Below are 23,990 nucleotides of genomic sequence, written 5' to 3' on the forward strand. Positions count from 1 at the left end.
TCTCTGTCCTTAAGTCAAGAAATGATGAATTTAATTGGATTGTGAGTGTTCTAAAACTATTTCCTTTTCCTTTACTTATTAAATGTCTTGAAAATTTCTTTTCTGATAATCACATATAGTTGAAAAGGAAGTGAAACAAATTTGGAAGTGTATCAATGTGACTTTTTTATTTTTCTCTTTTAACACGCATAAAAACAGTAATTACAACCATGTGGCACCTGAGCACTGAAAACTGGGACAGAGCACAGTGGGCATTAGGAGAAACACTTTGTTTCTTACTTTTATTCTCTTGATAGGCATTGGAACAGAACACTTCAAAAGATCTTTCCTTTAGAAAAGTAATTTATATTACATATAAAAAGATGTCTTAGCTGAATTAAGTCAGACTTTAAAAAGTCTATGGACATTTTTAGTGAATTGCAAAAATAACTTATTATATAGCCTTCCATGAATAGAAACATTAGATACAGACTTTTCAAAAATAAAAATAATCACATATAATATACTAGTGAATGCCACTTAAGAAAATTTTCCAGGAACAAATAAAATAAATATTCCTGACATAGTTATCTAGTTGCTGAAGATTCATTTAAGAAACTGAATTCTTCAATGTAAAAAACTCTGAAAATGTAACTCTGTGCATAACAAATGACATGTTATTTAAAAAGCACCACCTAAAATTTTGATTAGAAAAGGTAATGTGTTTTTCAGCACCACTGAAAGGATTCCTGGGAGTCTATAAATCATTGAGCTGCACAAGCTATTTCTTCAATAAAAAACTGTATCTTTTAAACACCCTTATGAGAGATTGGAATCAGGACTAAGCAATCCAGATTGGCCTCCAGAGTTCACAGATTTCTTAATGGATGACTGAGAAAATGAGGTGGGAGTGAAGGTTAGGGGAATGGGTTGCCCATGCTCATTTCATGCCACCCTCAAACCCAGTAAAAGTTATCACTGCTTTATATGGAAGGGGTTTCGTGTAAAACATTTGCTTGGGACACTAAATTCTATATTCAAAATAAATGTTTTCAAGAAGTCAAAAATCAAAAAGAATTTTGTTGTCTGTATTCTGTGTGGAGTGGGATATTTTAGGAACAAGCAATACCTTGCATGGAGTCAAATTATACTGCCTGGATATATATGTGTCTCTGAAAGTAGTCAATAATATGTGATATATTTTAGAAAAAGTCCAAGTTTTCAAAAATTTACAAGTCTATTTGAATGTAATAATTAGTATAGCTTCTGTGTCAAATAATACTATTAGAGTTTCATAAGATTTTAAGTTGCTTTTATGAAAAATAGCTACAATACAAAGTAAGGATTTAATTTAAGTTTATTTCTCGTCACCCCCCCCCAAGGAAACATACTAATTCAGTGGATCCAACTTCTCATCTTTGAGACCTGGATAGGGCAGGGCAGGACAAAAATTCTTCTTGTTTATTGAGTAAGAAACATAGTAAACTACAACAAAACTAGCTCAAAATAAGGTAAAATTCTTTCTGAAGGCTGCTGAATGCCTGAAGTGAAATGTTCTAGGTCAGCTGAGACTTCTAATTTTAGTTCTAGAAACTGAAAGAAAAAAAAAAGAATCATTCTGCAACTCATGACGATCCTATTATCCCAGCTAGCTTTAGGCAAAAACTGGTTTCATTTTGTGAGGAAAAGGAAATTTACTATAGGTGTCAGGTGTAACAACTCCTCAGTGTAGACTTGATGTCGTCTTACCTAAATGGCAGAGCCATTTCTTCTACTTTTTGGCATTATGATTAGTAATACAATGATTAAAACACTCAAAGGGGGCAATTAAGTCCCAACTGAGAAGCACAGGCAGAGCAGTAGGCAAGCATTAGTGTTTGCTATCCTGAGCTGAAACCTGATCATCTAAGAACCCTCACTACATTAGACCTTCAAGTCTGAATCCTTCCCTAATACAGAAACATGGAAGCATCTCAACTTCATTCCTAATAGATGAGCTGCTGGGATGAGGATGACACCAGTTAATTATACTTCTTGTAAAGTATCCTCAAATTAGAGCCTATTTCAATATTACAAAATAGTGTAAACAACACTAAAAATATGGATCAAAGAAGACCAAGTTCAGACTAGAGCAGTCATTCAGAAATTCAATCATTACAGACCAAACACCAAACTTGACCTGCCCACCACTTCTAGAAAGTAGGCAGGTATTAGGAGGTAAGCCCCAGAAAGGAGAAAAGAAAAACAAAAAACATGAAACGCAAGAGTCGAACTGTATAGCAACAGCGCTGTGCCGGACAGGTCTACTCCTGCAGCACCAAGAGCACCAGAGAAAGACAGAAGAAACAGACTAGCAGTTCAATGGCATTTGCCCCAGATTCTTTTCAATTACAAGGCCTAACTCCAAAATTCAATTCCACACTGGACTCCTAGATGCTGAATATTAGCAAGATTTAAAAAAATAAAGCCAAAAAATATCATTCTGAAATTAAGAACACATGTTAAATATCAACTAAGAGATTTCTTTTTGACTAGGGAAGACGTGCCAAACTTTTCAGTTATTTGAGCATTAAGGACATGAACTAGATGCTCTACAACTGAGAAGATAGACACTTTGGGGGCAATGCCAGACTCACCTCTTGAAATCAGATCATGTTCACAATCTTTCATTTTAAATGCTAAAGCATTAACATGCAGAAAATATTCTCAACACTGTTAGTCTGAAAGTCAAGACATCATGGCTAACCAGTTTCATTATTAAAAATCAACAAGTGTTAGGTCTAGGATTTTGGATTGATTGATTATACCATATTCCCAACACCAAATGTTTATTTTGGAAAGAGTTAATGAATGAGTAAAAAAGATGCAGTTGTTAAAAATGACCCAAAATCCCAAGAGAAATGATATAATATACACACATATATGTATATACAAATACATATACATATATATATGAACAAGGACATTTGGGTTTAAAGTTAGTAGTCAAATTTTCCAAGGACGTCTTTTTTTTAAAACACAGAGCCAAATTTTTATGTATTTTAAAACCACCTCCTCGATCTAACACTGTTAGAAATGAATGAATTACCCAATTTTGTGTTCAATTTTTTTCCCTGTAACGTCACTTGGTTCTTGGCTACTAACCTTTCATGTTACTCTTGGTTTTGTCAGTTTGCTTGCCTGTGGGGGTTTGGGCCTGCTGACCCTGCCCACTTGAAGAGGCTGCCTGCTGCGCTGCTTTCTGCTTTAACATTGTCCAATCAAATGTGTAGTCATATTGGTGGTTCAGAGTCCTGGAAAATACACAATTGTATGTTATTCCTTCAATTAGACTCTAGTTTAATACACTCTCAAACTTACAAGACAATGAGAGTCCTTTAAAAGGAAATCAGTATTTTCTCTTAGCTGTGATACTTCTAAATGTTTTCTTTGCCTATTGATTTTTTAACTATTCAGTAAATTAACTCTCACTTTTTACATGTTACGATTGAAAAGAAAATGTCACCATTTTGGTCTGTAGTATTTGATAAGAATAAATCTCCCCCCACACAAAAGGTACCTTTAAACTTTTTTAAAAGGGGCAAGAGGGTGAGAATGAAAGGCAGTATGAACAAAAAATACTGTGATTTCTCTTGTGGGGATAATCATAGTAAGAGATATTCCTAAAATAAATCAGAGTAGGAATGGGAATATAATTTTGTAAGGAAGACATCTAAGCTGGTGGCTTGGGAAGACTTTTCTGGAGCTAGAGGTTTGCCCCCCAATTCTTAATGCTTTCTCAACTAAGATTTTGAACCCCTGTACACTATCCTCCCACCCCCTCTTCAAGACAAATTCTGGGTCACACCTAGGGAACCCCCGAGTTTGGGTCTGCCTAAACACTATCAAAGACTACATGACTGAGGCCCTGGCCGGTTGGCTCAGCGGTAGAGCGTCGGCCTGGCGTGCAGGGGACCCGGGTTCGATTCCCGGCCAGGGCACACAGGAGAAGCACCCATTTGCTTCTCCACCCCCCCCCCCCTCCTTCCTCTCTGTCTCTCTCTTCCCCTCCTGCAGCCAAGGCTCCATTGGAGCAAAGATGGCCCTAGCGCTGGGGATGGCTCCTTGGCCTCTGCCCCAGGCGCTAGAGTGGCTCTGGTCGCGGCAACGCCCTGGAGGGGTAGAGCATTGCCCCCTGGTGGGCGTGCCGGGTGGATCCCGGTCAGTGCGCATGCGGGAGTCTGTCTGACTGTCTCTCCCCGTTTCCAGCTTCAGAAAAATACAAAAAAAAAAACACACAAAAAAAACTACATGACTGATACTTTGCTTTTCATTTTGGTATTTAATAAGGTTCTGCACCACAGTTAGAGACTTACAAGGGTCACTGATGTTACTTAGGTCTAATGTGAAATACAACCACTGTGAAAAAATTAGATTCTACTTTGAGCTTGATTCAATGGTTTCTCCATCCCAAACTAAAATAATTTCAAGTACAGTTATACTACAAATGGAAAAAAGCCAAACAAAACTTTTATTCATATTGGATAGGCCCACTTTAATCTGCCACTTGTCAGAACAGAAGTGTTTGGTGACTTTAACTAATGACCCCCACTGGAGTTTACAGTCTTTTTATTTCTTTATTTACTTATTTTAGAAAGAGGGAGGGAGGAAAGGAGACAGGGAGAGGGAGACAAGGGGGGAGAAGGGGAGAGAGGGAGAGGGAGAGAGAGGGAGAGAGGGGGAGAGAGAGAGAGAGAGAGAGAGAGAGAGAGAGAGAGAGAGAGGGAGAGCGCTATAGATTTGTTGTTCCATTTAACTGTGTATTCACTGGTTGGTTCATGTATGTGCCCTGACTGGGGATCGAACCCACAACTTTGGCAAATCTGGATGATGCTCTAACCAACTGAGATTCCTGGCCAGGGCTGCAGTTTATACCCTTAAAATACCTTAAAAACTGACCTGAAAAGAATGCGGAATAGCTGCCTCAGATACATGTAATCCGGGGCTTCCTCAAAGCGCAGCCCACGACAATAGTTTAAGTACATGGCAAATTCTGCAGGAAACCCCTAAGTTCAAGAGTTAAAACACAAAGTAAAAAACACAACAAAGCAAAACCCGAAAGGCTTATTTCAAGACAGAAAAACAAATGTATTTAAATACAAGAAAAATTTAAATACAACAGGGTGTTTACTACTCCATCAGGAGATCTGAAAGTAAATAATTGACTTGGTATCTTCATAAAATTAAACAAAATTTCACCTTCTTGACTACCTTCTTATTACAGTATCATTCAATACTGGTAGAGGAAATATGTATTTTCTGCTACATTATGTTCTTAAATAATAATATATTCTGCTTTTTTCTCTTAACAATATATTGCAAAGACCATTCTATTACTTCCAGCCTCTTCATAAACTTCTGAGTGGCTGCATAATTGCTGACCTAATGAATACACAATAATTAACCTGTCCCTTATAACTAGACATTTAGGAGAGCATAAATACTAATAATCATATGTGTGGGCATAAACATTTACCAAGTTCAGTTTCTTAGGAAAGATTCTCAATAATGCTTATAAACATTTCTAAGGCTGCAGATATTAGTCATCAAAAGTATTTTGCCATCAGGAATGTAAATGCGCAGAGCATTAAGATAAAATCCCTACATCTCCACTCCGTTATGAAGGGAGGTGAGTTAAAGTCTCTTCATACAACCTTATGATTTTGATGAATTTCTCACATCCAGGAGATCAAGGTAAGATAGAATGGATTTATTTGCAACACTTATATTGATTGTACTGATGTAAACAATTTTTAATTTTTACAAAGTACTCTTACGTGATTTTATTTTTCAGGTAAACATCTGAAACTGAAGCCATAAATATTTTGTACATCTTTTTTTTTTAACTCTTAACCAAACTTAAAAATTTTTAATATGTATTCATGGTCTGTGTTAATGGCAAACAGCAATGACCGAATGAAATTGCTCTTACATGTATTACAAGTGGTGTTCAACAACCACAACTGAAAGTCAAGTAGAATATTTCATGTGTTGCCACCGTATGAAAACAGGCAAAACCTTAACCAGAGAACTACTAATATCATAACCATTATAGATGTGAAATAAGAAGTTCAACTGGACCATGAGCTTAAAAACATTTTCATTATATTTAGTAATAACTTAACACTGTGTTTACTGCACCCTGAATCAATTAGATATGACTAATCCGCCTGTCCAGGCGGTGGCACAGTGGATAGAGCATCAGACTGGGATGCAGAGGACCCAGGTTCAAGACCCCGAGGTCGCCAGCTTGAGCATGGGCTTATCTGGTTTGAGCAGGGCTCACCAGCTTGGACCCAAGGTCGCTGGCTCGAGCAAGGAGTTACGCGGTCTGCTGCAGCCCCACGGTCAACGCACATATGAAAAAGCAATCAATGAACAACTAAGGTGTCTCAACGAAAAACTAATGATTGATGCTTCTCGTCTCTCTCCATTCCTGTCTGTCTGTCCCTATCTATTCCTCTCTCCGACTCTCTGTCCCTGTAAAAAAAAAACAAAAAACAAAAAAAAAAAACACAACTAATCCAAAAAAGAGAAGTATAGTTCACAATTTCTACATCAAAATTAAGACATAGTCCACAAGCAGAGACTGTACTAAATCCTTTCTCTTCCTGTAAAAATGGCTGACTTTTCCAATAACCCAAATGAATCTGTTGCATAGAAATGTAGTCTATAGAAAGTATGTTTTGCTTGTTGAAGTATACAGATTTTAAAATTACTTGGGTGAATTATAAGAACGTTTTACTCATTAACATAAAATATATTTCATAATTTGAAACAAATCCCAAGCAATCTCAGAAGAGATCAGACCCCACTCGATCTAGGAAAGCAGATTTGGGGGTGGGGAAATACAAAGATATCACCATTTACCTCCTTCCAGAATATTATTGCAACTCAGGCTGATTTCTACTCTCTATCACCCAACTATAATAATTACATACTATTTTCTTATTACTTCAGGTAGGTAATTCAGTTGTTCCAAAAACAACCAATGGTCTTCTTTTTGTGAAAAACAATGGTTTTTCCATCATGACACAAACTCATGAAGTGCTTCTCTGTGAAGTTTGAGATTTCAGAGAAATAAGCCTGATTCAAACTGTCATTTACAATATGATATATTGTCAGACGCCGGCTAGTTCATGGTATTTTAAATTGTTCTGATCTGTCTGCCTTTGTTTCCCTGCTCCTTGTGTAACAACAGCTGATAGCCTTTCTTTTCTGGCACCAATTTAAGGATGAAGAGAATATTCTTAAATCTAATTTTTTCTCAGAAATTACATGAGGTTCTACTAGAAAGGTTTACCTGTTCTTTTATTTTTTATTTTATTATCATCATTTTTTTTTAAGAGGCAGGGTCAGGCCCTGGCCGGTTGGCTCAGTGGTAGAGCGTCGGCCTGGCGTGCAGAAGTCCCGGGTTCGATTCCCGGCCAGGGCACACAGGAGAAGCGCCCATCTGCTTCTCCGCCCCTCCCCCTCTCCTTCCTCTCTGTCTCTTCCCCTCCCGCAGCTAGGCTCCATTGGAGCAAAGATGGCCCGGGCGCTGGGGATGGCTCCTTGGCCTCTGCCCCAGGCGCTGGAGTGGCTCTGGTCGCAACAGAGCGATGCCCCGGAGGGGCAGAGCATCGCCCCCTGGTGGGCAGAGCTTCGCCCCTGGTGGGCGTGCCAGGTGGATCCCAGTCGGGTGCATGCGGGAGTCTGTCTGACTGTCTCTCCCCATTTCCAGCTTCAGAAAAATACAAAAGAGACAGAGTCAGAGAGAGGGATAAATAGGGACAGACAGACAGGAACAGAGAGAGATGAGAAGCATCCATCATTACTTTTTCGTTGCGACACCTTAGTTGTTCATAGATTGCTTTCTCATGTGTGCCTTGACCTACAGCAGACAGAGTCACCCCCTGCTCAAGCCAGTGACCTTGGATCCAAGCTGGTGAGCTTTGCTCAAACCAGATGAGCCTGTGCTCAAGCTGGCGACCTCAGGATCTCGAACCTGAGTCATCCGCATCCCAGTCCGACGCTCTATCCACTGTGCTACCACCTAGTCAGGCCTGTTCTTTTATTTTTCCTGTATTTTTTAACAGATGACTGAGCGCAAACAAATCAGAAGCAATAAAACAAACACATAATGGCAAATGGCTAGCTCTTAAAAGGATGTTTAAGTTCCAGGCCAGCAAGTAAAATGTTTCTTTTTGTACCTGAATATTGTATGTTTAAAAAAAAAAATTTCATCATGCATACCTACCTTACACAAAACTTCAACAGGAGTGGACATCTTCTTTTCACTAATCTTTTCATATTTTTGTTTCTTTGTTGCAGCCTATGGACAAGAGAAATCAAACCACATAGACATACTCAGTACTACTGAGAACGGTATTAGTTTAACATACTAGACGTAAATATAAATTTAAGATTCAAGAGATTATAATTTAGAATTAAAAACAAACAAAAAAAAAACACAAAAAAGTACAATAGATCTAAATTTCCCTCCTTAAATTGTTCACTTTTTGTATGAATTTCTACTTTGAAAACATTTTAGCCATCAGGAAAGTAAGAGCCTAAAAAAAAAACACGAAAGAAGATGTTTGTGATTTAAGTAAAACACGAATAGAGTAAAATTTGAAATCTTTCTTTTTAAAATTATTTTTAAATCTTTTTATTTTTATTGAGTTTACAGAGGGAGAAGAGGATAGAGAGAGAAACATCAATCTGTTGTTCCACTTATTTATGCATTCACTGGTTGATTCTTGTACATGCCCTGATGGGGGCTCAAACCTGCAGCCTTGGTGTATGGGACAATGCTCAGACCAACTGAGCTAACTGGTCAGGACTGAAATTTTTCCTGACCCATAGTCAACACAAAGGCAAAGGTATAAGCAGATCAATTAAAAAAAAATTGCCCATCATTTAGTGACATTAATAACTGTTAAGTCAAAATATTCTTACAATGAAAAATATACATCGTGAATAAAGCTACCCACACACCACACACAAACATGTAACAATTTCTTAGATCATAGATGCTCAAAAACACCCAGGAAACATTTTCCTTTAAAGGACAAATAAAGTGATCAAATTGTTATTTAATTCTAGGGCATTAGAGATTTATCATTAACACACAAACACTCATAAAAGAAATGTAAGGATAATTACAAAATAAAGAATATGTACTTCAACATAATGACTACACACTGAACTTCTATCCGGACAAAGCTGCTGGTTACCAATGGGGTACCTGCTTACTCTCTTCCAAAATATTGTTCTGCAGGTATGGCTGTAATTCCACTAGTTGATTTTTACTGAAATGGATTAGATTTTGTTTTCCCAATAAAAAGTAAAATTAAAGTTAATTCACTTTTAGAACACCTCATATTTGAAAGGGAGCTTAAAGATCATATCCAATATGTATTCTTAAATAAATTCTTTTATTTTTTTTTAAAGATTTTATTTATTCATTATAGAGAGGTCGGGGGGGGGAGAGGGAGAGAGGGAGAGAGAGAGAGAGAGAGAGAGAGAGAGAGAGAGAGAGAGAGAGAGAAAGAGAAGGGGGAGGAGCAAGAAGCATCAACTCCCATATGTGCCTTGACCAGGCAAGCCCAGGGTTTTGAACCAGCGACCTCAGCATTTCCAGGTCGATGCTTTATCCACTGCGCCACCACAGGTCAGGCCAATTCTTTTATTCTTAAAATGAAACAAAAAACTGGTAATTTGAGTCTGGTTTACCTTTAGTCCTTGCCATGGCAGACTGGTTCTATTAAAATACATCAAAACATATCCTAATGATTCCATGTCATCTCGGCGACTAGAAAAGAAAATATAAATTTATGAGCTGAAATTACTATGAAAAACATGTGAAAGAAAGCCAGATACATAAAATTTTCTCAAGTGCAGAGAGAGCAACTTGGTGTCTTGTGCAAGAAGTTACCTAATTAGTTAAGGTAATAAAGTTCATAATGGGTTACCTCTAAATAAAACCCTATCAGATTTAAAATGATAAAACCTAACACTGTCTTGCAATTTAAGTTTAAAGAGCAAAAAGGCTTTAGCTAAACACAACTTTCCAAATAAAGTTAATAAAGACTGAAGAACCAAAGAGTAGGACCTGTAACTTTTGTAGAAGCTCATAAAAAATAACTTCAGGGATGCTAAAATAAATTAACATTTTAAACCTAATTAAACATGTATATATGTACACACACACACACACTTACCGCTGACCCTTGAATGACACAGGTTTAAAATGCATGGCTTCACTTATACGTGGACTTTTCTCAACTGAGTCAGAGCAATTCCAACCTGAGTCATTCAAGGGTCAACTGTACACATACATATACATTCAGATACAGCCATATATTTAAGTACTGGTAATATTCATACTTTGACCTACAAAGTGTGAAATTATAGTTTAACCCAGGGTATTCAGATATATACGGATATTTTCTAAGCTTAAAATCTTTTATGAGGTTCCTTTAACCTAGAAACATATTCTCTGTTATTTCTATGCTTGTCTTAAAGAGCAAATTATGATTTATACAGGATGAAGGGAACATGAAAACCTGGAACTCAAGCCAAGAAACAGAGCACAGAGATTACAAAGGTTTACTTCAAACCAGATGTTATTAATTTATAGAGGAGGGGATTTATTTATTTTTTTTTTACTTAAGTCTGTTGATTCTTTATTTATTTATTCATTTTTAGAGAGGAGAGAGAGAGGGTGAGAGAGAGACAGAGGAGAGACAGAGAGAGAGAAGGGGGGAGGAGCTGGAAGCATCAACTCCCATATGTGCCTTGACCAGGCAAGCCCAGGGTTTCGAACCGGTGACCTCAGTATTTCCAGGTCTACGCTTTATCCACTGCGCCACCACAGGTCAGGCAAGGAGGGGAAGTATTTAATAGGAGATGATCCACCAACTCCTCCGGTTCATTAGTACTCAGATAACATTTTCCTTATAACAATAACCAACATATTCTTCCCTAAAACTCAACTCGCATCACTAAAATATAAAAAGCACAAGATCAGCATTAAGAAAATAAGTACTGTCTTCAGCTGCAAAAATAAACATCATAATAAAATTGCATTTATGCACCTAACTTTTCATCATGCAATATTTTACTCCCCAAGAGAGGTCCTTCAACAAAGAAAACAAAAGGCATCTTTAATTGGGTTCTCTGCACTGACTAATGCAGCAAGTAAAAGGATTAATAAGCATTCTTCAAATCCTCAGCCAAGAGACAAATTTAGATATTATATAAAACTAATTGAAACATTTAAAAAAACTCACTAATAGCTTTTGCTATGGATCCGATGAACAAATTCAATTGTTTAACTCACCTCTGTTCAATACCAAGATGTGCATTGATGCTAGCGTATCGAGCGGTGCCAGTGAGATTTTTATCTTCTCTGTATGGTATGTGTTGCCTTGTCCTGTTGTCTCTGTACTTTTTGGCCAAACCAAAATCAATAAGGAATAACTTTAAAAGAAAATAAGAAGACATTAGGTTTCCAACCTTGTTCAATTAAATTCCTTCTTAGTCATTAAATGGCATCTATTTTCTTTGTTCAAATATATCAAAATAAAGTTTCATAAGTAAAACAGATAATGAACAAATATTACACTCCAATAAGCTTTTACTAGTCCTCATCAATAAGTTAAAAACAAAACAAAACAAAATAAAACACAGGTCAAGTGGTTGATCCTGTCAACTTAACAATTTCACAGGGCAAGTTCACTACACATCCAGGAGCCTGTCTTTACAGGAGTACAGAAATGTACAGAGACATGCTTGATAGCAGAGTTGACAAGCGTGCTGTGTGCCATAAGGAAACTCGATATCCTGTTACTACTGGTAAACAAGACAACCCTCCAAGTTTGATACTGACAACAAAACTAAGATTTTTATTTAAAAAAAAAAAGAAAGCATTTTTTAAACAGGCAAAAAGTACTTAATATAATGATGGCTTACAATTAGCAGTTTAAATAACAACTGAAAACCAAACTAACATTTTAGAATAAAATGTGTAGTGCTTTCTCATATATGATACACAAAGAATAAGGTATTTATAATGCAGTTAATTTTTAAAAGTATTCAGGTTTACTCCTCACGATTAAAACCTTTAAAGAAAAAAAAAAAACTATCTTTACCAAAATAAATCCAAAATATGTTCATTTACATACCTTGTAAATCAAAATAAACAATATTTACTTAAAGTTTAGTCCTTATCATAAAATCACATTAAGATTATTCAGCAAAGCAAGTCTGTGTGCTCCTACACTAACATAGCCCTAGACTGACTATTCTATTGTTCTTTTCTAGTGGGTCTCTCCTGCCAGTTTATAATCTGTGATGTGCTGGAAAACCTGATCACCTAGTCTGTCAAGGTTTGTGCCAAAAAATAAAACAAGTTATTGATTTAGGTGAAAAAGATATAACCAAATGTCTCTCTTAGGAGGATGAAGAATACCTATTTCTGGCAGGCACCGTCAACCTCGTTTTAGTTATAAGCTGGACAGGAAAGGCACTGAGGTTTGGGCTTTTGTGAGCATGTTAACAATGTGGCATTTATTTACTTGGTCTACTACTATAAAACAATGAAGATTACATTTTTCTAGTAAAATGTAACTGAATAAAGGAAGCTCTCTTATAAAATGAAACTCACTTCCTAAACAACTGAGTTACAGGAATATGAGAAAAGCGTTATAAAACACTAAATAAGGTACATACAGTTTCTCTTGATATGAGTTATCAGCTTAGTACACAAATATTAAAATGAGAAAAATCGATTTGTTAAGCAAAATGAAAATTATGACAAACTGCAGATTCATTCTGAAAATCAGTCAAGGAAAAAATAAACACAAAAGGACACCCAGGTTCAAGGTATTTAAAAAACATCCCAAAGAATTATGTGGGTTTTGAATGAAAAGTAATTAGGACATAGAATCTCCTCTGAGGGTTCTTTTCTGAGATTGTTTCCTTTAGTACTTCAAAATAGAGGAGAAAATAGAAACATCTCTGAATCTCTGACATAATTATGTCTGACAGCTTCATTCATGTCTAAATCTACAAGCAGTAGCTCCATTCGCAATTCAATAACCAGACACTTTCTCACAACTAAAAGACTGCTTTATAAACTGTTCAATAGAGTTGTTTCCATCCACAACTCTAAGGGGATGAAATCTAATGAAGAAAATAAAGAAACATACAAACACAATCTTCTTAAACATTTCAATCTTTGGTATCACAACAAAATAAAACAAAGCAAATAAATCAATTTAAAATTTTCTCTTCTTGTAAAAATTGAGTCAGGAGAAGTCAAGTCACTGCCAAACAAAGATATCCTATTTTAAGAGCAAACAATCAAAAGAAAAATTACTTAAAAAAAAAAAAACTTAACTCTTGGAAATTCATTATATTCTGGTACCTATTAAGCTTTGTTAGTAGCTCTCTATGCTTTGAAGTTAAAAATGATGTAAACATACAAGGGAAGCATATACATGAAACCGCATACCAAGCATATGAACAGCCGCAAATATGTAAACGTAAGAAAAAATGAGGAAACCAGTATTTAGTAAGTCAAAAGATGATGTATGTACTTTTACAGGTTTGTATATGCAAAGAGAGGTCTCTCTCAGGTAGGTCAGGCTGCTTTTCTGTGGGTTTTCAAAAATTGTTCTAAGTAAAATTTGTGCATGTCTTAAAGAATACAGCCTATTCAGCAAAGGCAGGTGGAAATGAGTTCATGTTAGATATACTGGGATAACTTCAGTCAGTAGAGGTGCATTTTCTTCAGAAATACTATTGCCAATTTTAGTTTTTCCTATCTGCAGCAATCCTTCTCCTAACCAGGAACCACATTCCTCTGCCCTCTAAAAAATTCACAAGATCACTTTTCCTCAGAACCCAGCTAACCTGTAGGGAATAAAAACAATTCAATGCAATTTAATGGAAATTATCAAATGTTTATGGTGCAAGATACAAGTAAAATGTGTGAATGAACGGATAAGTAAAAAAGGGGCACTAGAACTGCCTTACAGTGTGTGCCTCTTTATCCATCACCCTACCCTCCCATGTTCCCCAACCGAAACCTAGTCACCATAGTTGGTACTTCTTTGTCCATGAAAAAAAAAGTAAATTTATGAAACCTTTGTAACAGCAGGAGAAGGTGGTCCCTAGAATGATGCCTGGCAGTATGGAAAAAAATTAAATGGTCACCCAGATGATGCCTATGTTAATTAAGGAACTACAACATATGTTCACATATCAAACACATTTTTTTTCTTTTTTAAAATCACTCACGACAATACTTCTTCTCATGTACACTAAATTGATAAAGATTCATTTGCTCTGGAGCTTCAAAATTTACCTAAATTTTGTGATGAAAAAACTATAGCCCCTTGTTTGAAAATGCATAAAGTAAGCAAGTGATCTAATGTCTATAAATGTTCTGATTACATTTAAAAAAATACTTAGTAAATTACTGGAGTGTGTATCTAGCCTGCCAAACACTAAATCCTCAGTTTATACTTTCATGTAATTTGTGTGTTACTAAAGGCAGTTGTTTGAAGATGTTAATTGTTCTATTGTTAGAATGCAATGTCTTCTTTGAAGAGCATATAATATTCTTACTAAGGTAAATCAATTCTAGAAACACTAGATCTGAAATCTGAACTACACTTACCTGAAGTTCATTAGGGAAGGGGAAGAGAGTAGAGGCAGAATATAGTCACCACACGGCACTGATGCAACTGAATTCAGATGTATTTCATGCATTAAGTTCTGCAACTCCAAATACATTTTAAAATAACAGTCTATCTCAAGTTTACCATCAGGTAAATATTTTCCATACTAGACTAACATTTCCTCATATGAATGTTAGATATCTAAACATAATCCTGTTTTCAATTAAGTTTTCTCTAAACTTTAGAAGTTTAAGTGAAAGCCACAAAAAAACGGTAATGTTATGTTTGCCAAGTATGTCTGAATAATGCCAACGTAAGAGGTGCTTGAGCAAGATCTACATTCTCCAGAATTAAAACAAAATAAAAATAATCAAAATAAAACAATAAAAAAGGAAAGTACATGAATTTGGGATTGAGGTTGGAATAGGAGACAGTTTCAGACCTGGTTTAATCCTGAGAAAGATGGGTCCTGAGAAGTACTAACAGTCATGCTTCTTTTCCTCTTCCCCACTGGAGATTCTAAACACTAAACAGACAATAGAGGGTGGCAGTGCATCAAACAGTATTGCTTACATTGCAACAATGGCCGGCGCAGACAGGCAACACCGAGGCATTAGAGAAAGAACAGGGTAGCCAAATGCCATCCTTCTTCCACCAAGCACTGAGCTTCTGTTTTTCAAATAAGAATCACATGCTCAAGGAACATTTGAATTCTATAAAATACTCAGGTTTTTAATGCTGCTATAATGTGTCACTGCCTGAAACAAGGAGAGCAATGGTGACATTTGGCTCTTTAACTTTTTAATCAAAAATGGGGAATTTGGATCTGCAATCTTTAGTACCATAATCTGCCCTTCCCCCCCAAAAAAGATTGTACAGTGGGGGAAAATCTTCAGTAAGGAAGAGGTAGAAGGCATTTAGTCACCTTAAAATTTATTTTCATAAGCATGCAGGGCTGATTACCAGAAGAGATGAGCAAATTCACTAAGATTGGAGTGGCCACTCCTAAATGTCAAATTCAGAACAATTTTCAAAAGAAGAAATTTGACTTAAAAAAAAATCAACCTCAAAAGCCCCCCAAAACTCAGTTTTCCAACGAAGAGAAAACTATTGGAACAAGCTGACCAAAGAATCCAGTCTTATACAACTGGCATTTTTTTCAAATTACAATACAGAAAACACTAAAAACCAATTACATAAACAAAACACTAATCTAAAATGTTTAAGAACATTTAGAAATTGAGTTTAAGTTCAAACACTTAAATGTAAGTTAAAATACTGGGCTTCTAACCTAGGGTCTCTTTGAGTTTGTAACAACAAACAGCTCCACAGTATTCTATTTAATCTCTAGAGGACACAATAGCCTAAAAAAGATTTTCATCACTGGGCAATTTGGACTTCCTAAGACAAATATGTGATTAACAAGCTATTTTTAAAAGGGAAAGGGGGAAGCAAAGAAGTATTACCTAGGCCATCATTTAATTTTAAGGCAAAAATTATGTTCTGTAATGTCAACATGCAGAATACAAATCACGTGATGATACTATATCTTAGGTAGGGAAAAAATGGGAAGAAGAAGGCTGGGAAATGGCCAAAAGATTAGGGCCAAACTGACAAAATTGCCCCCAGAATGAAGACCAGTAATATTTTTCAATTAAATCACCAGGTTTTGCAACAACAATAAATAACCTGGATGTTTCAAAGAGTGAAGCTACAGTATAATACTAAAAAAAAGAAGATGCAATCTGGGAATGGCAAGACAAGTTATATGTAGATTTAAAACATCTTTATTTTTCAATATTTAGATCAGCTTTTCAACAACAAAAAAATTCATTTCCTAAAACTTGGTCAGACCAACATTAATGTCTCACACATTAACAAATAACATCAGTTCTAATGGTAATAGCTCCAAGTTGGCATTCATACAGGCAAACAGAGGTAAACATTTATAGCTAGACCTAAAAACACCAAACACTTCCTAATGGATTAATAAAACAAATGGGAATCTTCCTTTCAAAAACATAACAAAACAAAAAAACATAAAAACAAAAAAGCCCCCAAGTTGTCCTGAAGTTGAGAATTTCTATCAGATCATTAGATCATAACATGCTTAGTGCATTGCCAATGCTGCCTGTCTGCCCGAGCTCAACATTGAATCAATCGATAAATAAAGCAATTCACTCAATACACTAATTATTGCAGGAAAAATTTCAACACAATTAGTTTCTAACTGCAATCATGCGCCACTGGCTAAAACCCACTCATCCCATAAAGCTCAGCCATTCTGAGACCCCAATGAACACTAATTTTGTTGTATGAAATGTTCGTTTCACTTAATATTTTCCTTTGAAAGGGGGAAGAAGGATGGAGAACCCACCCAACTTGGCACCCCAGAAACTGTCAACTATTTTTGAAGCAGGCCCAAAAGTTATCCTTTTGAATACACAAATCCAAGGACTGAAGAATTCTCATTATCAACTATGCTCAGTCAGAGAAAATATTAACACCATGGTGACACATAGGTCAGTGGTTCCCACGCTGGCACAAGCACATATGAATAAAAAAATAGCTAAAACTGTTCAATAGTTAAGTAACAGATGATCATATTTCGTTATAAAGCCCTTGGGAATTTTATATTTCCATACAGATAACTAGCCTTGGTTGGGTAAGTTGGAGAAAATTTATTTCAAGTTACTAAGTTAATAGAGTTAGCTGATTATCCTTCTAGTACAATCTTTTAAAGCAGTATCAACAGCAAATTAAATTTACTACGACTTTTTCAAGATTGAAAGTTTACCAAAGCAATTCTTGGAGTTTTTACTCTTTGTTCTTTCATGCAAAGAACATTTGACTAACCTTATTACAGTGACGCCCAATACCCATTAGGAAGTTATCTGGTTTAATGTCTCTGTGTATAAAATTCTTTGTATGCACATATTCAATTCTACTGATCATCTGGGGAAAAAAAAAGAAGGGGAGAGATAATTAAGTTAGGCAATTAGAACTAAGTGATAAAAAAACAAGACATTATTTGTTATTTCAGTATCTCAATTATTTTTTAAGATCACAGATTTATTTTAATAACTTTAGAGCTCACAAAAGCAGTGTAGAATAAAATAAAATTAAATTGGCAATCGGCTCTCCGTTTATCTCTAGAATGGTGGATATCCAAGCATGGGCCCATGTCCTTTGGTTTGTTCTTCCAATACTAATGATTACGAACAAGAAAGCATCCTAACCTGACAGGAAGAATTAGTGTTTACAGTTTTTAAACTGCAAAGGTAATAATTTAAACATACATACACACATGTGGGTATAAGGTGTATTGATCAATTGACATATAGTTAAAAGTTGTTATTGTTTTCAACTGAAATAGAAGCATTTTATTCACTTTTTTCCTGTTTGCTAATGTTTTTAATTACACATATCCTAAACATTCCTAGAAGTTGGCAGTATACAAAACAAGCATATAACTTTTTTATGTAAATGAGGACATATACATGCTGGGTTTCCTTTTTTGTTTGCATGTTTTTTGGACTATCCCAGTTTCCCCCCTCCCACATTCATATAATCATATTCAAAAACTGAATAGGAAACATGTCATTCTGACGATTTTTTTTCAAAAAATCTTCCAAGTCAAATGGTTTAGGTCTCAGCATATTTTTAAAAAATGATTTTATTTATTTTAGTGGTGGTGGGGAGGAGCAGGAAGCATCAACTCCCATATATGCCTTGTTCAGGCAAGCCCAGTGTTTTGAACTGGCGACCTTAGCATTCCAGGTCGACACTTTATCCACTCTGCCACCATGGGACAGGCTAGGTCTTAGCATTCTTTTTAATGGCTACAAATATTCTATGATACAGATACAATCATCCCCAACCCAGGGTATTCCCATTGTTTCCAGTATTTCCCACTGTAGGCAGTAATGCTAAAATAGTCTAAAACAGGAGTCCCCAAACTACGGCCCACGGGCCACATGCGGCCCCCTGAGGCCATTTATCCGGCCCCCACTGCACTTCCAGAAGGGGCACCTCTTTCATTGGTGGTCAGTGAGAGGAGCATAGTTCCCATTGAAATACTGGTCAGTTTGTTGATTTAAATTTACTTGTTCTTTATTTTAAATGTTATATTTGTTCCCGTTTTGTTTTTTTACTTTAAAATAAGATATGTGCAGTGTGCATAGGGATTTGTTCATAGTTTTTTTTTATAGTCCGGCCCTCCGATGGTCTGAGGGACAGTGAACTGGCCCCCTGTGTAAAAAGTTTGGGGACCCCTGGTCTAAAATAAACTTAAATATAACTTAAATTATATTTTAGAATGTTTTCCATATCCAAGGACTGGCAACATTATTTTTCTACCCATATGTTCTTGCTTTTCTCAGCAGTATGTATCAAAGATTCTACTTTCTCTATCTACTAGTGCTTTTATTTCTATGGGCAATAAGTCCCACACAATTACAGGGAAAGTTGCTAGGCTGCAGGGTACGTATATTTTCAGTTTGATAGGTGCTTTTCAAAACAGACACTAACAATTCATTTTTCCACCAGGACTACTCGAGAGCATTCTTTTCCCCACTACTCCCTTTGTACTGACCATTTCAATGTACTATTCTATAAACTGTCAATATATGATTTTCCCACTATTTTGCTATGTTCCTGTCAATTTTTCAAAAAATTTTGTATACAACATTTTATCTGGCATTTGGTATGGAAATAGATTTATTTTTTTAAAAACTTGGCCCTGGCCGGTTGACTCAGTGGTAGAGCGTCGGCCTGGCCTGTAGAAGTCCCGGGTTCGATTCCCGGCCAGGGCACACAGGAGAAGCGCCCATCTGCTTCTCCACCCCTCCCCCTCTCCTTCCTCTCTGTCTCTCTCTTCCCCTCCCGCAGCCGAGGCTCCATTGGAGCAAAGATGGCCAGGGCGCTGGGGATGGCTCCTTGGCCTCTGCCCCAGGCGCTAGAGTGGCTCTGGTCGCGGCAGAGCGATGCCCCGGAGGGGCAGAGCGTCTCCCCTGGTGGGTGTGCCGGGTGGATCCTGGTCGGGCGCACGCGGGAGTTTGTCTGTCTGTCTCTCCCTGTTTCTACAATAGCTTCAGAAAAATACAAAAAATAATAATAAAATAAAATAAAAAACTTCTTTTAACTATATATTTAGAGTATCTCTTCCAAAATAGTTTTAATTTTTAAATTATCAAAAACACTCACCTTGGCTGTAAAATACTTAAAAATTATATTTTAGAATGTTTTCCATATCCAAGGACTGGCAACATTATTTTTCTACCCATATGTTCTTGCTTTTCTCAGCAGTATGTATCAAAGATTCTACTTTCTCTATCTCAATTTTTCCCAGAATTTTTATTACCATGGATATCAAGATTCTAAATCACACTTGTTTACCTTGACAAATGTCTCTGAAGCCAATTCTGTCATCCCTGCTTAAACTATTTATACTCTCAAAGAAGTAGATGTAGACCATGTCCAAATACCACTTTAGACAAACCAGCAGCTCATGCATTAAGAAAATAAAACACATTTGGCTCACCTAATGTATACATTTGTCCTAGCTAAGTAATACCCATCATTAAACTGTAACTATTCACTCACTGGGAAAACACTGGGCGAAAGACAGCACAAACCACAGACTACTTCAAGTGTTGCCTATCATCAACAGAGCAGGACTTATCTGTTACCTCCTAAAACAAATGCTTTCCTGCAACCCTGAATTACATTCTTTCTCCTTTGTGACTAGTGTACCCAGAACAAGATTTTTATCACAGAACCTAGAACACATTGTATTTTTCCATTTTCCTCTACTGAACTCCATGATCCTGGAAGGAGGGGACTACACTGGTTTTTTTTGTGTATATGTGTGTGATAAGAGACAGAAAGAGGGACAGACAGGAAGGAAGACAGATGAGAAGCATCAATTCTTCACTGCAGCACCTTAGCTGTTCATTGATTGCTTTCTCATATGTGCCTGGGGGGGGGGGGCTGCAGCAGAGCGAGTGACCCCTTGCTCAAGCCAGTGACCTCTGGGCTCAAGCCAGTGACCATGGGTTCATGTCTGTGATCCCACACTTAAGCCAGAGACCCCAAATTCAAGCTGGTGAGCCCGTGCTCAACCCGGACGAGCCCGTGCTGAAGCCAGCGACCTTTCGAACCTGGGTCCTCCACATCGAATCCCAGTCCAATGCTCTATCTACTACCCTACTACCTGGTTAGGCTATGTTGTTTCTTTATACCACCTCTACCCTCAAGGTGCTAACTAATTACAATAGCAGGCCCTAAATAAATGTTTCACTGTATAAATGCCTATGTGTTATTGAGCCTACAGAATAATACTTTTATTAGGATTCATTCACATATTAGATAAAACATATTAAAAGATCTTTAATATTTTAATGTTTGAGTCCATAATGTGCCACAAATAGAACACTGTAATTTGCTATTATGTTAAGCTAAGGGAATACCAGGTGCTGATTATAAAAACACATGAGCACTGCACTACTTTCTAATCCTTTGAATGTACACTTTCTAAAATTCTACCTCAAACGCTAGTTCTGTTTATCACTTCATTTTACTTTATGGTATCTAAATTTTTTTAAAAAGGTTTTATTTATTGATTTTATAGAGAGGAGAGAGAGAGAGAAAAGAGCTAGGTAGGGAGGAGCAGGAAGCATCAACTCAAAAATATGGAATGCTTCATCAATTTGTGTGTCATCCTTGTTCAGGGACCGTACTAATCTCTGTATCATCCCAATTTTAGTATATGTACTGCTGAAGCGAGCTCATGTCTAAAATTTTTAAAATGTTTTTCTTTTCCATAGCATTTTTATAAACACACTGAGTTAACCTGTAGTTCCAACACTTTCCTGCCCTTAAAGATATCTTAACCAAAATTTACAATTAAAAATTCCTTGACATTTGCCTATTATCTTTTACTGTTTTATGTTTCCTCAGGGCTTGTTCCTGACCCCATTCCTGAATCTTAAAATTCTTTACAAAAAATTTCTTTCCTATTCTCTGGCCTTAAAGCAATTTAATCTAATCTCTAGCCAATGCATCGATCAAATTCATGACATTTCCAAAAATTCCAATTTTGCTTAAATTCTAACAATGGTCAAGTTTCCATCACTTCAAAGAACACCTATTTAGTCATTTAGTGTAAAAAAACAAAAAAACTTCCGATTAAATTATTTCAGTGCTTTATTTTCCTCGAAAGATACAGCTTTCATAATGTTCCACATATAATACATAGCATTCAACTTTTTAATTTAAATATATACATTTATTTTTACCTATATACATAACCTCTGAACCCTTTCCTCAAACAAAATCATATAAGGAAACTTGATATACTTAACACTAAAACAAATATACTCCATCTGATGGAGCAGCTTGAAAACTACTAGTCTACAGGTGAGTAATAAACTAGTATTGTCCATCTGCCCCGTACCCATATGAAAACATCTATAAGTCACATCAGAGTAGGACACTTGAATGTGTACACGCTACTATTTATCTTTTTTTGCTGATCCTACAGTTAAACAGTAACACATAGGTTTATGGACATTTAAATTACAGTTAAGTAGTGGCAGACAGTCATATTCTCAATTTTTATTCTAATCAAAATTTCACATACCTGGTCAGCTAACATAAGTACAGTTTTCATTGTGAACCTTCTTGAACAGAAATTGAAGAGGTCCTCAAGGCTGGGTCCAAGAAGATCCATGACTAGCACATTGTAGTCTTTTTCTTGACCATACCACCTAACAAAAGGGGAAAAGGAAAAGCAAAGGCATATGAAAAGCTGATTATCACTTAATATCAAACCATTTTAAAAATTCATAAATCTTAAAAATAAATTCTCCCTCTCTGGTTCAGATGAATCCACTGATTGGCTTAGTTTCAGATTACAGAAAATAATCAGTAGTACCACAAAGATGACAGTGGTTTTCCATAGGAACCATGTTTTCCTTATCCCAGTCTGTATTACTGTGGATAAATATACACTCTGTCCTCAATACCTACTGTTAATTTCAAAGACTCCAAGGACTGTAAATCACTGCAATAAATAATTTCAAATTTCTATATGACTTTAATTCTGGTAAGAGCAATTTCCTAAAAAATCAATGCTACTATTTTTATTTCAAACTATCTACATTACAAATTCTGCTTGGAAAAAAAAAAGATGGCAAATATTTAAAATGTTTTTAAAAAGCAACTTATTTTGACCATCTGCTCTTGTCCCTCTTTCTCTCCCCCTTCTCTCTCTCTCTCTCCTTTTCCCCTCCTGCAGCCAGTGGCTCGACTGGTATGAGCATCGGCCTCAGGAGCTGAGGATAGCTTGGCTGATTTGAGCATTGGCCCAAGACATGGGGCTTGCTGAGTGGACCCCAGTCAGGGTTGGGGTACATGCAGGAGTCTGTCTCTCTTTTTCTTTTTCCCTTTCAAAGATTTCATTTATTCATGGGGGGGGGGGGGGCAGGAAGCCACAACTTGCCACTGCTTCCCATATATGCCTTGCCCAGGCAAGCCCAGGGTTTCAAACCAGGGACCTCAGTGTTCCTGGTCAACGCTTTATCCACTGCGCCACCACAGGCCACAGGTCGGGCAGGAATCTGTCTATCTCCCCTCCTCTCACTTAAAAAAAATAATCATGTTCCTTTCTACATGTTAGCTTCAATTGTTCTTAAAAACTACTGCACAAACATTATATAGATATGAATAGCTGTCATCAAACACACAAAAGAAATTAATTTCACACCTTCTTTGCAGAAAAGAGGCATCCTGGTAGGGAAAGAGTTTCTGCTTAACCTTCTAGAAATCTTGCCTAATAGCCTACGAAAAGTAACAGATGTAACAATGGCAGAGTTGGTCTGTCCCTCCTGTACCCAAAACTGTGTACAGTAAGACCTCACTTAACATTGTCAATAGGTTATGTGACTTTTTAGCAAATTAAGCAAAATAAAATATAACACAAATTTTACCATAGGATAACTGATATAAACAAGTTAGGTTCCTACGGCACCTCATCAACGTTTTAACAAAATGACATTGAGTTCGAAACCCTGGGCTTGCCTGGTCAAGGCACATATGGGAGTTGATGCTTCCAGCTCCTCCCCTCCCTTCTCTCTCTCTCTCTCTCTCTCTCTCTCTCTCTGTCTCGTCTCTCCTCTCTCTCTCTCTCTCTGTCTCTCCCTCTCCTCTCTAAAATGAATAAAAAAAAATGACATTGAACAAAATGTTATTCAAAAACCTGCTGTACAAGGATACTCTGTAATTTTCCCTCTTCCATCC

At 36.6% G+C, this 23,990-nt stretch overlaps 1 protein-coding gene and 1 non-coding gene across 8 annotated transcripts in view; both read right to left on the reverse strand.

The window, feature by feature from the left end:
- CSNK1A1 (casein kinase 1 alpha 1) overlaps window positions 1-23,990 on the reverse strand; it is a 47,447-nt gene that overhangs the window by 6,086 nt on the left and 17,371 nt on the right. The window contains exons 3-11 of one of the 7 annotated variants that reach the window (XM_066343635.1): window positions 22,333-22,459; window positions 17,547-17,645; window positions 15,133-15,216; window positions 11,345-11,484; window positions 9,736-9,814; window positions 8,258-8,332; window positions 4,918-5,024; window positions 3,160-3,272; window positions 1,355-1,404 (exon numbers count right to left, since the gene is read on the reverse strand). In XM_066343635.1, the coding sequence (XP_066199732.1) occupies window positions 1,370-1,404; window positions 3,160-3,272; window positions 4,918-5,024; window positions 8,258-8,332; window positions 9,736-9,814; window positions 11,345-11,484; window positions 15,133-15,216; window positions 17,547-17,645; window positions 22,333-22,459 (859 nt within the window). In that variant the 3' untranslated portion in view covers window positions 1,355-1,369. Of the gene's footprint in view, window positions 1-1,354; window positions 1,405-3,118; window positions 3,273-4,917; window positions 5,025-8,257; window positions 8,333-9,735; window positions 9,815-11,344; window positions 11,485-15,132; window positions 15,217-17,546; window positions 17,646-22,332; window positions 22,460-23,990 lie in introns of those variants that run through there. The other 6 variants (XM_066343632.1, XM_066343637.1, XM_066343633.1 and 3 more) reach the window with 6 other exon arrangements.
- On the reverse strand, window positions 21,377-21,480 carry LOC136377821 (U6 spliceosomal RNA). The gene has a single exon (XR_010746446.1). It is a non-coding gene; the product is annotated as a U6 spliceosomal RNA (small nuclear RNA).

The sequence above is a fragment of the Saccopteryx leptura genome, chromosome 6 (assembly GCF_036850995.1).
Source record: "Saccopteryx leptura isolate mSacLep1 chromosome 6, mSacLep1_pri_phased_curated, whole genome shotgun sequence".
Taxonomy (NCBI): Eukaryota; Metazoa; Chordata; class Mammalia; order Chiroptera; family Emballonuridae; genus Saccopteryx; species Saccopteryx leptura.